The sequence below is a fragment of the Salvia hispanica genome, chromosome 4 (assembly GCF_023119035.1).
Source record: "Salvia hispanica cultivar TCC Black 2014 chromosome 4, UniMelb_Shisp_WGS_1.0, whole genome shotgun sequence".
In the NCBI taxonomy this organism is placed as follows: domain Eukaryota; kingdom Viridiplantae; phylum Streptophyta; class Magnoliopsida; order Lamiales; family Lamiaceae; genus Salvia; species Salvia hispanica.
The window spans coordinates 36,743,620-36,759,907 of record NC_062968.1 but is presented as its reverse complement, the minus strand read 5'-3'; the positions used below and the strand labels follow the sequence as shown (position 1 = coordinate 36,759,907).

Here is a 16,288-nt window from a genome sequence, read left to right as displayed (position 1 = left end):
ATCCCGTTGTCCATCAACTTCTTCAGCAAATGGCCAATATGCAAAGGCGTTTGGATGCACAGAATGTGAGACCAGCACCCGTGCAGAATTTGTTTGCATACAGACGAGTGGCTAACCCTCCGATCAACAATGGGGGAATTGCGGCCAACAGCTTTGAATTGAAGCCGGGGTTGATAAACAGGGCAGAAGCACATGCATTTGGTGGAACAGGTTCGGAAGATGCCAACAAGCACTTGACCAAGTTCATACAAATCAGCAACACGGTTAAGGCTAACGGGGTCTCAGATGATCAGATTCGCCTCAGACTATTTCCCTTCTCTTTGAAGGACGATGCCAGAGATTGGTATGATAAATGGACCCCAACTCGGTCGCAACCTGGGATGCAATGGTTGAGCTTTTCTTGGAGAAATACTACCCACCCAGCGAGGCACTAAAGCGACAAGCAGAAGTCATCTCCTATGCAATGCAGCCTCAGGAGAACATTCAAGAGGCATGGAAGAGATTTAAATATCTGATGAAGAGATGCCCCAACCACGGTTTAAGCCCAGGGCAACAAATCATAACTTTCTACAGAGGAGCAACTCCGGAGGCAGTGCGCGAGTTGAATATGAACGCAGGGGGATCACTCCTTAGGTTGGGAGAAGAGGAGTCTCTAGAGGTGATTGAAAGGGTAGCTTCCAACGATGAGGGATGGAAGAATGAGAGAAGCAAGACCTACAAGGTAGCATCCACATCGGACATTGACAGGATGGACATGATGTCCAAGCAGCTGGACTTCTTGACGAGCAAGCTAGGCTTCATGGTATTTGAGTTGATATAATCTTGTCTTTGTGGGATACGATACTCTTGCTTGCTAATTGTTACACTAGCCCCGTACACTTGCGGGTATTATTTGTGTTAAAATAAGTTGAGTCATTGCCCCCTCTAGATTTAGATCTTCCTCTGACATTCAACACTTTATTATATGCATTCTTATCAGCAGCTCTCTCCCTAAGCTCAAGTTCTTTGGATTTCAGGGAGCTAATTATAAGGTCTAGAGGAGCAGAGTCTCTACCATACTTAATGGCAGCCTTAACATCACTATAGGAATTAGGTATGGCATTCATGAGGGCTATACTAGTGTATTCATCTATGGTTTTATCACCTGATCTCTTAATGTCCTGAACTAACTTCTGAAACCTATCCACATTGTCATCAATATCTTTAGCAAGATCAAGCTTGAATTTGAACGATTTTTCAAGCAAATACATTCTGGAAGACATAGAGGTTTCAGTATAGAGTATCAAGTAATTTCCACATTTCAGTAGGAGATTCCTCATGATCAACTTTCCTAATCACAGAATCAGATAGATTTAACACAATAGTAGCCCTAGCCAGATCATTCATCTCATCAATTTTATCCTGAGCAGTATCCTCAGGTAAAGTACCATCAACAACTTTAAACACCTTTTGTTGAATCAAAACACATTTCATTTTCTGTTTCCAAATAGCAAAATCATTTTTACCATTATAGGGAACCAAACCAACATGTTGAGCCATTTTAGCAATAATTTTTGCAAGAACACAGGAAGCAACACAGAAAACAGAAAGCACAGAAGTCATAAGTCTTTGCCAGAGACTGTCTACCAGAAAACAAGAGCCCAAGCCTATATTTGGCACTAAACAGAAAACTTAAACAAGAAAGGTAAAGCCAATTTACCAGAGTGAATCCTCTCTCGAAGGAGGATTCCACTTGCCCACCTCCTTAAGCGACTCGGCGTGCTAGACTAATCCCCCCGTGGCTCTGATACCACTGTAGGGATCAGATCAGTCTAGATTCACTAATTACCGAGACCTCTTTGTTCTTGTACAAGAGAGCTCAGTCTAACTCTCACCCACGCGGCTGATTTTACACAAGCAATACAAACTAAGATTACAAAGAATCTAGTTCTAACTATTACAAGGTCTTGAAGCTGTCAACTCAGCCTTCCTCGTAATCACTTCAGCCTTCACACTCAAGACACAAGTTAGTAACACTAAGAAAGATCCTCTCGGATCTAAACACAAGAAACTAACTAAGAACAAAGAGAAAGACAATAGATCAAAGAAACTTGGCTCAGAACCCGCCACAACAACACTGATCTATTCTTCCAGAACTAGACCCAAGGGAGCACCGATGGATTGGATAGAGTTAACCCTCAGACCACCAATACCTCCATCAGAGAAACCCCTCACACCAGATCAAGTTCCACCGAACAGATCTCAACACACTGCCTTCAAGTTCTCACAAACCCTAGTTCTTCTCCAGCACCAAGCAATCGAAGAGATTGCTTCACACCAGCACTCACAACAGATCTACCAATCAGAGAACCATGGAAGATCACCAAGAGATGGCCGGAAGATCATCGGAGAAGAAGAGAGAATAAGAGAGAGAAGCTATGAAGAGAGAGAGAGAGAGAGATTAGAGAGTCAGAATGAATGAGAACGGCGCATAGCCTTCTCATATAACAAGCACAGGCCTAGATCCAACGGCTGCGAAGCAAGATCCAAGAGGGAGGGCACGTGGCAGCATCTGGTGAAAGAGGGTAAGTAATTGGGCTCAGCCCAATTAATAACATTCGGGCTTAACAAATAACATAGACCAAATAAGAGTCCACTCTAATATATCCAACACAAGTCTACGCCATTTACAACAACAACACATCAAAAGACTCATAGATACTAACGTTGTGGGAGGTCATGATTAATGATCTAGCTGCGAAAACCGATGATGGTCGAGTTAGAGGCATCTCATAAGGAGAGTGACATTTGTTACTGAAGTTGATGTCATGGACAAGCTGGTCCACTTTTGGGCTACATTGAACACCAAACTGATAAACATGACACCAATAAGAGTAGAACTATCTGTGCTCTACGGAATTAGCTATGCTCCCATAGCCAGAATTAGGAATGTCAATTGGATTAATTTATTTGGGTTTGGGCCAACTTGCTTGGATTGTTGGGCTATTTGAATAATGATTGTTTTGGATTTAAAATTTTTAACCTTTACTCTCAACTTTTAGATTTCAAACTAATTTGTTAGGCCAATCAGATTCAATTGACATTCCTGTTATAATGTACTGTATAAATAAGAGTAAAGGCCAAAATTGGTCTTGAATATATGCTCATTTTACGATTTTGGTCATAAACTTTATCTTTTGAATTTTTGCATCCCGAACATTTCAACTCAGATCACAATCGGTCCTACACTAACGGTTCCGTCAATTTTTAACAGTCGACGATTTTAATATCAATTTTGACCAACTTAAGCATGTTGATTGTGATTACCAACTCCCTAATTATAACCTTAATTATTTTAAGGAGATATCATTTAAAATACCAAAATAAATAATATTAAAAAAGAAAATAAAGAGTAAGAGCGGCGACGGTATCGTTGTTCTCTCTCTCACCCTCCCGCTCTCACTTTGACGGCACCGTTGTTCTCCGAGCGGTGATCGGACGGTGAAGTGTATTCCTGGACGACGGCGCATGAGAGCTAAGCTTGTTCTCGTCTAACCCTAGTTAATCCATTGTGGTGATTGGAGAAATGATGGCAACGGATATGGTTATCGTATCGGCGGAGGAGGTGGAGAGTGCTTCAATTGTGGTGAATTTGGGCATATGGCTAGGGATTGCTCTAACGGGGGCGGAGGCGGTGGAAGTGGTGGAGGATGTTATAACTATGGATGATTTGGGCATATAGCTAGGGAATGTCCTAGTGGAAATCGCGGCGGTGGCGATTCCGGCGGGGCTTGTTTCTCCTGTGGGGAGCCAGGTCACATGGCGAGGGATTGTGTGAGCAGCGACGGAGGGGGACGCAGCGGAGGTGGCTACAACCATGAAGGTGGTGAATCTGGATACTTCAGTGGATGCTATTTATTTTGATATTTTAAAGATATCAATAAAATAATTAAGGTTATAATTATGGAGTTGGTAATCACAATCAACATGATTAAGTTGGTCAAAATTGGGATTAATATAGTTGACTGTTAAAAATTGATGTGATACGAGTTGAAATGTTCAGGATGCAAAAATTCAAAAAATAAAGTTTAGAACCAAAATCATAAGAGTGAACTACATAAATGATACCTGATCTTTCACTTTCGCACGTAAATGGTACCTGATCTTTATTTTATATCGCTTTTGGTACCTATAAATCACATTTTTGGTACCTAATGCAATTTTCTTCCCAAAATGCCCTCTAAACAAATACATTTTATCATTTGTGTCATAAAGGATATTTTAGGTATACATAAAATTAGTACCAAAAGTGATATTGGAATATCTTCTCTTATTCTCCTCACTCTTTATACTATTATTATTAATCAATATTAATATTATTATTTTGATGTTATAAATTAATAATTAATTTATTTTTAATATCATTCAAATATAGTTAATTATAATTATAGTTAAAATTATATTTATTTATTATAAAAATATTATTGTTATAATACTAAAAACTAGTACTCCCTCCGTCCCAATGTATTAGACCCCTATTCCACTTTGGGGTGTCCCAATACACTTGAACCATTTTTATTTATGGTAGAAATTTACTCTACTACCAACTCCACTTACACCAATAAACAATTATCTCCTAAATTCATGTGCCCAAAAGAAAGGGGTCTAATATCTTAGGACGGAGGGAGTAGTAATTAATAAATAATTGTAGTATACTTATATAAATTATGAATCATATAATATTATGTAATAATAATTGTGAATTGCATTCATAATGATATAAAGAGTTGAATATTTTTAGTTAGGTATTTCAATCTTAAAATGAGTATAAAGTAATTTAATAAAAAAATTCAATTGATTTAATTATTAATTAATTTAATTAGAAATTTTGTTTTTGATTTATATTATGAATGCAATTGATGTATTGATACGACCACGCCCGGAAGGCCCATGACGACGTCTATGACGAGGCGCCTACATGAGGGACTCTCTACTTTTATCCAAAAGGTCATGCTGGAGGAGTCTATGAAGACCGAGGAGCACACCATGAGACTTGTGCTGAAATTTGAAGGCTGGGAGCTTCCACCCGACCGGGTAGATTCTGCAGCATTGGCTCACCCGGCCGAGTGCCATCCACTGGAATGGTCAGGACCAAGTTGCTCCACCCGCCCGGGTAACTTTTCTGCTACCCGCCCGGGTGTCATCCACTGGAATTGCCAAGGCCAAGCTTCTCCACCCGACCGGGTGACCTTTCTGCCACCCGTCCGGGTGGCCCGTCCAAAGCGTGAAGAAGTCAGGAGGTTTCACCCGGCCAAGTGACTTAACACCCTTAATTCCACCCGGCTGGGTAGAGTGACGCGGATCAGATTTTGTGGGCCTTTTCATTGGGAATTGCACCCTAGTATAAATACCTTTTGATGTCATCTTTTTCCTCAGATTTTGCTGAATTAAAGTTTCTTCCCTAGAGAGTGTCCTCTTTGAGGTTTGTATCCAATTCCTTCCTTGAAGGTTGTTTGTTTTTCTCCTAGAGTAATTCAAGTAGAGGTATGTATCAATGGAGTGTATCCATTGAGTAGTGGAGCCAAGAGGTGATAGAGCTAATGAAAGTTGCCTAGAGTTGTTTCCATTGTTTTGGTCAAGGTCCTATGGTTGTAGTTCTTTTATCTCATCATTATACACATGCTTTCCATTCCTAATCTTCCATTCATTCTTGTTTAGATTCAATTTTTGTGGTTGGATCTCTTTTTTGTCTCTTTGTTGCTCTTGTTAAATTGAAAATCAATCTCACAAATCTAGATCAAGCATCATAAATGGGTAATTCTTGGGAAATGGATCATAAACTACATGAATCCACATCATGTATGTATAAAAAACTAAAAGGAAAAAAGATAAAAGAAAAAAGAAAGAAGAAGAAATATAAACTAAGGAGAAAAAAGGAGATAAGAAAGAAAGATAAAATACTAAAAAAAAGAAGAAAATGAAGTAAAAAGAATGAAGAAGAAACTAAAAAAGAAATAAGAATGGAAGAAAAAATAATCACATATTTGGTACTCCATTTAATTGAAATTTTCAAAAATATTCTCCATAACAAAAAAATCACATGTTTGGTACATGAATTATTTTTGTCACAAGGTACCAAAAATGATACTATAAAATAAAGATCAGGTATCATTTATGTGCGAAAGTGAAAAATTAAATACAGTTCACTCAAATCTTAAAATGGAAATATGTTTATAGGGAGATGTTAAGATGACAACAACATTTATAATGACAACATGCCACCAATATAACACCATTAGATTTTGAAAACTGATGGCACACAGCCTGCCACCTGGCAGGGGAAATTCAATTAAAAAAATGATATTTCATCGTGAAAGGGTAAAGAAGGTAGATACATTTTGGAGCAGTTATTCTCATCCCTTAATTTACGTTATTTTCATTATCTTCCTCCTAATTTCAAGTCAAATTTGTTCACAGAATCTTCTTCTTCGTCTCTAGAAAATCAATCTATAATCTTTAACCAACAGAAGCAATTCACGATTCCAGATTTCTAATTATCGATCAATGGAGATAAGTGATGCTATATTGGAGATCAGTAATTTTTCATTGACAAGAAAGCGGCCATGATTTCTTAGACGATCTGGAATATGATATCATTAATGATAAAGAGTTGAAGAACTGTTAGATTGTATGGAGATCGGTAATTTGTAATTTTATAGAAGGTAGGCAATTTCTAATTTTATAAAATTGAATAGGGGATTGCTTTCTACGATTTTTCAGCTGGGATGGAAGAGGTTGGGCAAAGTATTGAGAGTTACTCCTCAGCATTATCAGCAAGTGAGAAGAGGAAAAGAGTCAGGGATTTTTATTTCATTGAAAAATCGTCTGTAATTTAACGTAGTTTGTTTTGGGCGAACATAGTTTGATTAATAGATTGCTTATTAATATAGTTGGCATTGCTTGTTAGTAGTTTGCTTATTACATACTCTGTATTTTAAACCATTCGCTAGAGCACTCAATTTCATTGTTGTGTGATAATGAGTATTAGATTGCAAAATTCTTTTATATTGCATATTCTTTTGTTGGTTTTTGCTTTTTTTCTTGGGGAAGTTTGCATGCCCATTTACATATATTTAATAGATTGCTTATTACTACAATTAACATTGCTTGTTTAATATTTAAGGTTTGCATACCACATTTTGAAACTATTTTATAGTGCATTCAGTTTCATTGTCGAAGAGTATGACTACTCGATTACATATTCGTTTGTTGGTTACTGCATATTTTATGGTGTAGTTTGCATGATCATTTTTAATGCACCAAATGTGAAGATTACATATGTTTAATAGATTGTTGATTAATACAACTCACATTTTTTTGTTTGTTATGCAAAGTGTGCATACTACATTTTTAAAAACATTCCACAATGAACTCAATTTTATTGTCGTAAAGAATGACTTCCAGATTGCATGCTTGTTTGTTGGTTATTGCTTCTTTAGTGAGGAAGGTATGCACTCTATTTCATTTTAGTAACACATGTATTAAAAACGTATCAATCTATGTAACACTTATATTTTTGCATAAATCCAGATGATGATAAATGTCATAAAAACCATGGTCAAACTATGAAACCAAGGTCTAAAACCAGATTGCTTGCTTCGTTATATGAAATAACATATTTTGTCATTAATTCCATATTCTTCTTTATAATTTAATTGCATCACATATTGCATGTCAATTTATCATTTAGTGCTTTGTATTACCAAGGATTTAAACATATTAGTGCTTGAAGTTGTTTGTACTCAACTCAAAATTTGTATCGCAATTTGCTTGCCAATGTGTCAGAATTTGCTTACCATTATAAATAATGACTTATGCGTGTTTAACATTCAATGTCTACACCAAACAAAAAGTAACCCAAAAACCATCAATGTATACATCAAAAGAAACAAACGGTCATCTACCATCAAGAGTTAGTTTTCTAAAAAAAAATTTAAACAAAACACAATGAAGTTCATTCTCCTAAAACATCATTCACCGTTCAAGGTCTGGGGTACTCTGCAACCATCTTTTCAGCATCAACGGGTCCCTTCTATTGCGCCTCTTCAAAGTGGTGTGTTGTTGTACTCATTACGTCATCCAAGTGCTGGGGTTAGGAGCCCCTTGCACAGAGGAAGACTTGTACAAAACAAATAAATCAGACATGGATCTATTTGATCGATTATGCGATTAACCAATTCACATGTTAAACAGATAATTGCATGCTAGAACGCAAATAATTCATGCTTAGAAAATATAAATCCTAAACATGCTTTCTACGGTTTAGGGTTACCGATTTGATTCTCCAAAGAATCGACGATTGCTTGCGCCTTCTCCACGATGATCTTCAATACTAGACCACGGATCTTCTCTCTGGTTCCCGAACTGTATCTCGATATCAGGGTGGGCTGATCTTATCAAAATACTAGGACTCGAATAAAGAAGACAGAAAATTCCTCACGGAGAAGAGCTGAAGAATTTTTGAACTCCTCTACTAATTAGAGAGGGGGCGAAAATTACATCTAATAATTAATTGTAATTCTGTCTCTCCTTTATTCTCCTATTTATATTAAGTTCATATTGGGCCCAGTCGGGGATCTATGGAAGGTTTTGGATATGGGCTCCCCCAATTAGCTTTTTAATAATTAAATTGAACTCACAATTTAATACAAGCTTATATTGGAATATTATGAGCAGCCACTACAGAAGTAATATTGCACTCCCCATCCAAATCCGAAATTACAAGTAATCCGGGTTTCCGTTTTGTTTATTATTTATTTCTCGCGCTTAAGATATAAATGTCCATTAATTAATTAATGTCTGCTATGGACTTAATTAATTAACATCTTATTAATTCCAAGAGTGGACTTAGCAAGAAACACTTATTTATTATTCATAGAGTGATAAAACTCCAACTGGCCAGTTTCCGAATAATAAAACATTGTTCAAGCTCCTCTTGAGGACATTATCAAACGAGAATCACCTCGCGCGCAATTCAACATAATAGCAATCCTAGCACCGCTAGATATTAATACCACTACCCAATATATCAGGATTATTGGGTTGCGAAAAACCTGCACCATTTGATAAGTCAAAGTAGTGCATAATCAATACCGTATGCTCAATGCTAACGTATGTAGATTAAGAGATAGTATTTTATCAAGACCTAGTCTTTCAGTAGATAGCATAAAGACACGTCTTGCTGTTAGATCCATTCAGTGCTATACCACACCAATGTCATCTTATTTCGAGTAAGGCTTAGAAATAATCGGACTGACATTGCAACCTTTCACGATAGGTAGTCTAAGCCTATCTGGGTTGTGAAATTATTCTTTTTCTTTTGCAAAGCATTGCATAGAACCGACTGTGTTACCTTAAAGTGGACGACGCCCACAACCAGTCTACTAAGCAAAAGACTTAGACTTTGTTTGCTTCTTATACATTTAAATGTTTATAAAACATCTTATAAATGCACAAGCAAACACAATGTAATAATATACTGATTCTATTCATGCGAAACTGCTCGAATAATACTGAATCGGGTTAAAAGTGGATTATAGAGTTTTACTTATACAAGCAAGATTCTATTCGAGCGAAACTTACTCGAAACATGTTTTTCAGTATACCAAACCTAACACCAAGAACTTATTTTGAGTTTCTACTGATTTCCTTCGAGAGTCCTCTTCTGCAGCTTTGCGGTTACCTTCCTCTTTCTAACCATTGTTTAATCGTGTCATGTATTGCATGACGAAAACCATTACTCTTATCATGTATTAACAAGCACATTCCCAACCATTAATAAGCAAATTATACATATGCCTTTTGACACACATATCCAATGCTTTATTATAGCAAAACTTAAAGGAACAATTAATAAGCTTAAACAAGCAATTCTAACAAACTGAACAAGCAATTCTAACACTCTGAACAAGCAACACGTTTATCAAGCAATTCTAACACTTCGAACAAGCAATTATACCATGTTGAAAAAGCAAAACGTTTATCAAGCAATTTCAATGGGCAGACAATTCGAAATAGCTAAATAATAATGTACTTAAAAAGCACATTCCACGATTTCAATGCTTATCAAGCAATTCTAACCCACTGAACAAGCACTTTGTTGAACAAGCAATTCTAACACACTTAACAAGCATTTCTAACGCACTGAATAAGCAATTATCAAACGAATTAGATTCAAAGCAAGCAATATGTATTATGTAGACAAGCAATTAATCAAACACAGTGAAGCAATTCACTACTATTTAAAGAAATCCATAATGTTTAATCAAGCAATTCACCACACCCTCGTCAAACAATTAATGCATAAGCTTAATCAATCGCAATGAAGCAATTCACTACTACTTTTTTTTTACCTAAGTATAGATAAAGCGATCCATAATGTTTAATCAAGCAATTCACTACACACTCGTCAAGCAATCAACGCATAAGCTGAATCAAAAAAATTGCATACATAGATCAAATAATTGCATATACAGAGAAATAGCAAATTGAAAAATGCATACTCATCAATTACCATACGATTAGAAGGAAATGACGATTCATAAAATTGCATACATATCAATTACCCAACCATCACCAACAAATCAGAAAATTGAATACGCATCAATTACCCAATTACCCAACAATCAGCAGCAATACTAAATCAAAAAATTGCATACACAATCAAGAGCATCATAGGGGCATCTATGCATAGCAGATAGTGTCGCCCTCCACCAGATGCAATCATAAACGATGAGAGAGCATGGTTGGACAGATTTTAGCAGCGACGTTCTTTCTTCCGTGGATGGAGGCGAAGAGAACTGGTGTAAATCAACGATTTCTTCCTAGGGTTTCTAGGTTGAGAGCGTCGATTAATTGCAGGATAGGGGAGAGAGATTCTAAATCAGAGTCCAAATTAATCGTGATTTTCAAATCTGTATCGGTTTCATTTATAGTCAAATGACAAATATACCCACACAAGCAATATTTTGTTATTAGACAAGCAATTAGTACTCTAATCCTACAAATCAATCTCATCCATCTAATTAAGAGATCAGACGGCGTATAATGATGTTAGGTTGTCATTTTAACTATGATGTCACCATAGTGCTCCCCTATGTTTATAACCAATTTTGGCATTTATTTTTTAAATAATCAAATAAGGCAGTTTACGCCAAATTATGGAATCAATAACACTTTAAATAAAGGAATTATGTTAGGAAACAAGGCATCAATAAAAGTTTAGAGAGAGGAATTATACAAGGAAAAATAAAATTTGAAATAAAGGAGTATATAACTTAACCTTTTCTTTCTAAACAAGAAACGCCTGCCCTCCCCCCATAAATTCCATCTCTCACCCCTAATTTCAGATCCGCATTCTCAATTCATTCTTTTGCAAACCCAGAATTGTTTCTCTCTTTTCGACACCATGACTGATCAACCTGAATCATCCGATTCGTAAGTGTTCCTGCTCATTATCAGATCTCGCGCAATATTTCTTGATTGTATTATTCTGATGCAAAAGAATATGACTTGGTTATTGTTAAACGTTTCTCATTGCTTTTTCGTGTTCTTATTGTTTTTTTGAATTTTGATTATGATGTGCAGTAAGGGTACAAAGAGGGATTTTAGCACTGCGATCTTGGAGCGGAAAAAGGCTCCGAATCGGCTGGTGGTGGATGAGGCTGTCAACGATGATAATTCGGTGGTGTCTCTTCACCCTGATACGATGGAGAAGCTCCAGCTTTTCCGCGGCGACACCATCTTAATCAAGGTTTTATCTCATCTCCACTTTCTCTGCTTAACAAATTAAGTCAATTTCGTTCAGTTTGATGGTTTTATGGAATTATGGGGTTAATGTGAGTTCAACTTCAATTTCAATCAACTTAACTTCTATCGACTTAACTTTAACCGAATACCGCTATTAAGGGAAGTGGTATTTCCATGAAAAATATGTTACATTTTGACACAACGCTGTTAGTTAGCAATGTCTTTACCACTGGTTATATGTGTATTGTGCGATGCAGTTGTGAAGGATAAGTAGTACGGAGTATGACTTAAGCAGAGATTAGCAATGTCTTTGATTCCCTACTAATATCTGGTTGTTTTTATATCTTGCACTTGTTAAGCCTTTATCGGCTAGATTTTGTTTTGTAGTTATTTTGGTTTTTCTTGGTGTGATTTTGTACTATGGAAGAACTTGGGTGTTTGCAACAATCACATGGACTATATTGTTTGGGTATAAATTTTGTTTCCTTCTGTATTAATGTTTATGTTAATCATTGTTGATGTAGGGTAAGAAAAGAAAGGATACAGTGTGCATTGCCCTTGCTGATGATACCTGTGATGAACCAAAGATCCGGATGAACAAGGTTGTGAGAAATAACTTAAGGGTTAGGCTTGGTGATGTGGTCTCTGTGCATCAGTGTGCTGATGTGAAGTATGGGAAGCGTGTTCACATTCTTCCCATTGATGACACAGTCGAAGGGGTTACTGGAAATCTTTTTGATGCCTACCTAAAACGTAAGTTCGCTTGCCTTTTGATTTGCTTGACTTTTCTCTGTTTTGGCCTGTTCACATTTTGGAGGATTAATCTTACCAGAACACTTGAATGCGTGTAACTTCGTGGTTCATTCAGAGTTCAGGTGTTTCTGATTGAGTGAGAGTAGGGAAGCATTTTGAATGAACACACTAATCTATTCAATTGAAATTGGAATATGGTTTATTGAAATTGGTTTATAGAAGTTGCTGCTGAGATTGACATAGAAAAATTGTCCTTCATGTGTTGGCTGTCTTGGTTTCTATGTGTGGCTAATAATTTTTTTTTATTTTCCTTAGCATATTTCCTGGAGGCTTATCGGCCAGTGAGAAAAGGTGACATGTTCCTTGTCAGGGGTGGAATGAGAAGTGTAGAATTCAAAATTATCGAAACTGATCCCGCAGAGTACTGTGTAGTTGCTCCTGATACTGAGATCTTTTGTGAGGGAGAGCCTATTAAAAGGGAGGATGAGAATCGCTTGGATGAGGTTGGCTATGATGACGTTGGTGGCGTCCGCAAGCAGATGGCTCAGATTCGTGAATTGGTAGAGCTACCATTAAGGCACCCCCAACTTTTCAAATCAATTGGTGTCAAGCCTCCAAAAGGAATACTGCTCTATGGACCTCCAGGATCTGGAAAGACCTTAATTGCCCGAGCTGTGGCTAATGAGACAGGTGCTTTCTTCTTTGTTATTAATGGACCAGAAATTATGTCAAAGTTAGCTGGAGAAAGTGAAAGCAATCTCAGGAAGGCATTTGAAGAAGCTGAGAAGAATGCACCATCCATCATATTCATTGATGAAATTGATTCAATTGCGCCCAAGAGGGAGAAAACCAATGGAGAGGTTGAGAGGAGAATTGTTTCCCAACTGTTGACATTGATGGATGGTCTTAAAGCCCGTGCCCATATTATTGTAATTGGTGCTACAAACCGTCCCAATAGCATCGACCCTGCCCTTAGGAGGTTTGGTAGGTTTGACAGGGAGATTGATATTGGTGTTCCTGATGAAGTTGGGCGTCTTGAGGTCCTTCGTATCCACACAAAGAACATGAAGCTTGCTGAAGATGTAAGCTAGAGTTTCTTGAGCTTTTCTTTGATATTAATCTCATCCCTCCTGCATCACCATAGATATAGTAACAATAACATAACATTGGTCTATTTCTCAGGTTGATTTGGAAAGGATTTCCAAGGACACACATGGCTATGTTGGTGCTGACTTAGCTGCATTGTGCACTGAGGCAGCCCTTCAATGCATCAGGGAGAAGATGGATGTGATTGATTTGGAAGATGACACTATTGATGCAGAGATACTAAACTCTATGGCTGTTACCAATGAGCATTTCCAGACTGCTCTTGGGACAAGCAATCCCTCTGCTTTACGTGAAACAGTAAGCACTCTGTCATACCTCTCCATGTTTTCTGTTTTCTTAGTTCCTTCACATATCTGATTATATCGATTATTTCTAGGTTGTTGAAGTGCCTAACGTTAGCTGGCAAGATATTGGTGGCCTTGAAAATGTCAAGCGCGAACTCCAAGAGGTATTTACCTGTTTTCTTGCTCTCTGTAGAAAGCCAACAAGTGTCTCTCTGAACTCATGTTTTCAATCTCTTGCTGTGTCAGACTGTTCAATACCCAGTGGAGCATCCTGAGAAGTTTGAGAAGTTTGGCATGTCACCTTCCAAGGGAGTGCTTTTCTATGGCCCTCCTGGTTGTGGAAAGACTTTGCTGGCCAAGGCTATTGCAAATGAATGTCAGGCAAACTTCATCAGTGTTAAGGGCCCTGAGTTGCTGACTATGTGGTTTGGAGAGAGTGAGGCCAATGTTAGAGAAATTTTTGACAAGGCTCGTCAGTCTGCCCCTTGTGTTTTGTTTTTTGATGAATTGGACTCAATTGCAACTCAGGTTTGTATGGAAACTCTTGATCAGTATATTTAATTTTCACTGCTTTGTTGCTTCTAATTTACTTCATTTCTGATCTTCTATTTGCTTACAGAGAGGAAGCAGTCAAGGAGATGCTGGTGGTGCTGCTGACAGGGTATTGAATCAGCTCCTGACTGAAATGGACGGAATGAATGCTAAGAAAACAGTTTTCATTATTGGTGCGACCAACAGGCCTGATATAATTGACGCTGCTCTTCTCCGTCCTGGCCGTCTTGATCAGCTGATTTATATTCCTCTCCCTGATGAGGAATCACGCCTTCAGATTTTCAAAGCATGCCTGAGAAAGTCGCCTATTGCCAAAGATGTAGACCTTAGAGTCCTTGCTAAATACACTCAAGGTTTCAGTGGTGCTGACATTACAGAAATCTGCCAACGTGCTTGCAAATATGCTATTAGAGAGAACATCGAGAAAGTAAGTGTTTCATAAGACTCCCCAATGATAAAATGGTTTGCTTTGGGAACATGACATGTTTTGATAAACCAAATCTCAAATGTGCATTCCTGTAATTTTTTCAGGATATTGAAAAGGAGAGGAGAAGAAGCGACAATCCTGAAGCTATGGAGGAAGATGTGGATGACGAAGTAGCTGAGATCAGGGCTGGTCACTTTGAGGAATCAATGAAGTATGCTCGGAGGAGTGTGAGTGATGCTGACATTCGCAAGTATCAGTCATTTGCTCAGACACTGCAGCAATCAAGAGGATTTGGTTCTGAGTTCCGGTTTGCTGACAATACTAGTGGCTCTACTGCAGCTGATCCTTTTGCAGCTCCCACCGCCACAGCCGATGATGATGACCTTTATAATTAGGTGCGCACAAGCCGCATCTCACATGGTTCTCCCTACATTCTAGTTTCCATTTCCCCTAAATGGGGGTGTTTTCATTCATGGAATTCACCTGTATTGTATTAACTTTATAGATTACTATTTATTTGAATTCCCATGCGTCTTGTCATCTGCTTCTCTATTTGAATTGGGTATGAATTTAATCTTCATGTGCTTTTAAAGTGGCTGAAATCTAGATTGACCAATCCCTGATTTAGAGGGAGAGGGACCCTAGTTTGGATTGAAAAGGTGGGGAGATGGTAGTCCAGAATAAGAGTCATCAAGAAATAGCAGAATCAGAAGTTGGTCGCACTTTTGAAATGCTAACTGGACCAGGCTATAAAGAGCATGAAATAGATAGAGGGACCTTAAAAACAGCTGGATTTACTATCCAACACATGACACTACTTGATTCATACACTACTTTTCTAAAAGTTGAATCATTTTACTCGGAATGGCGCTGCATCTTTTCCCACATTGCTTTGCTTTGCTTGTCTTTTAGTACTTTGATGATGGGTTTGGCACCTCCTTTACATTCTTCTGTGTTATACTATTTGACTCAATGCAATAGTCGAATTGCATGTCTGCACTTGATATTTTAAAATATCGATAACCAGCCCAGTTCTCACACTTTAAAAACAAAAATAACGAGTATAAAGAAGAAAAAAAAAACATTCTTAACATCTCCAAGAATTGGATCTCACTATTTTTGCTTCAGTGCGCTAGAGATAGATGCCTTGAGCAGAGCCTTCCCTAGAGTTTCATCATTTTTTTTAATTTCCTTTTCAGGGTCATTCATTTTGTTTTCTTTCACTTCTATAATACTACTAACTAATTTTATTTCCTGCTTGTGATGCAAGCTTACTGATTTATTATGATCACAAAGATACATGAAAACTAGTATAAAAAATCATTTATTTTGATTCTTACTTATGTTTTCATTTCATTTAATAAAAAAAATTCATCAA

At 37.5% G+C, this 16,288-nt stretch overlaps 1 protein-coding gene across 1 annotated transcript; it reads left to right on the top strand.

Annotated features, from left to right (window-relative positions):
- The first annotated feature begins 11,321 nt into the window (after nt 1–11,321).
- On the top strand, nt 11,322–15,450 carry LOC125222205 (cell division control protein 48 homolog E-like). Its single transcript, XM_048124702.1, has 9 exons — nt 11,322–11,475; nt 11,626–11,791; nt 12,312–12,540; nt 12,856–13,622; nt 13,723–13,944; nt 14,024–14,095; nt 14,178–14,459; nt 14,551–14,910; nt 15,015–15,450. Exons 1-9 carry the CDS (start codon nt 11,447–11,449, stop codon nt 15,303–15,305), a joined length of 2,418 nt encoding a protein of 805 aa, XP_047980659.1. The 5' UTR covers nt 11,322–11,446; the 3' UTR covers nt 15,306–15,450.
- Nucleotides 15,451–16,288: the final 838 nt, after the last annotated feature.

Coding starts and splice junctions, on each gene's coding strand:
- LOC125222205 (XM_048124702.1), top strand. CDS start 11,447: ATGACTGATCAACCTGAATCATCCGATTC. Junction 11,792..12,311: donor GCGACACCATCTTAATCAAG/GTTTTATCTCAT, acceptor TTGTTGATGTAG/GGTAAGAAAAGAAAGGATAC. Junction 14,460..14,550: donor TGGACTCAATTGCAACTCAG/GTTTGTATGGAA, acceptor ATTTGCTTACAG/AGAGGAAGCAGTCAAGGAGA.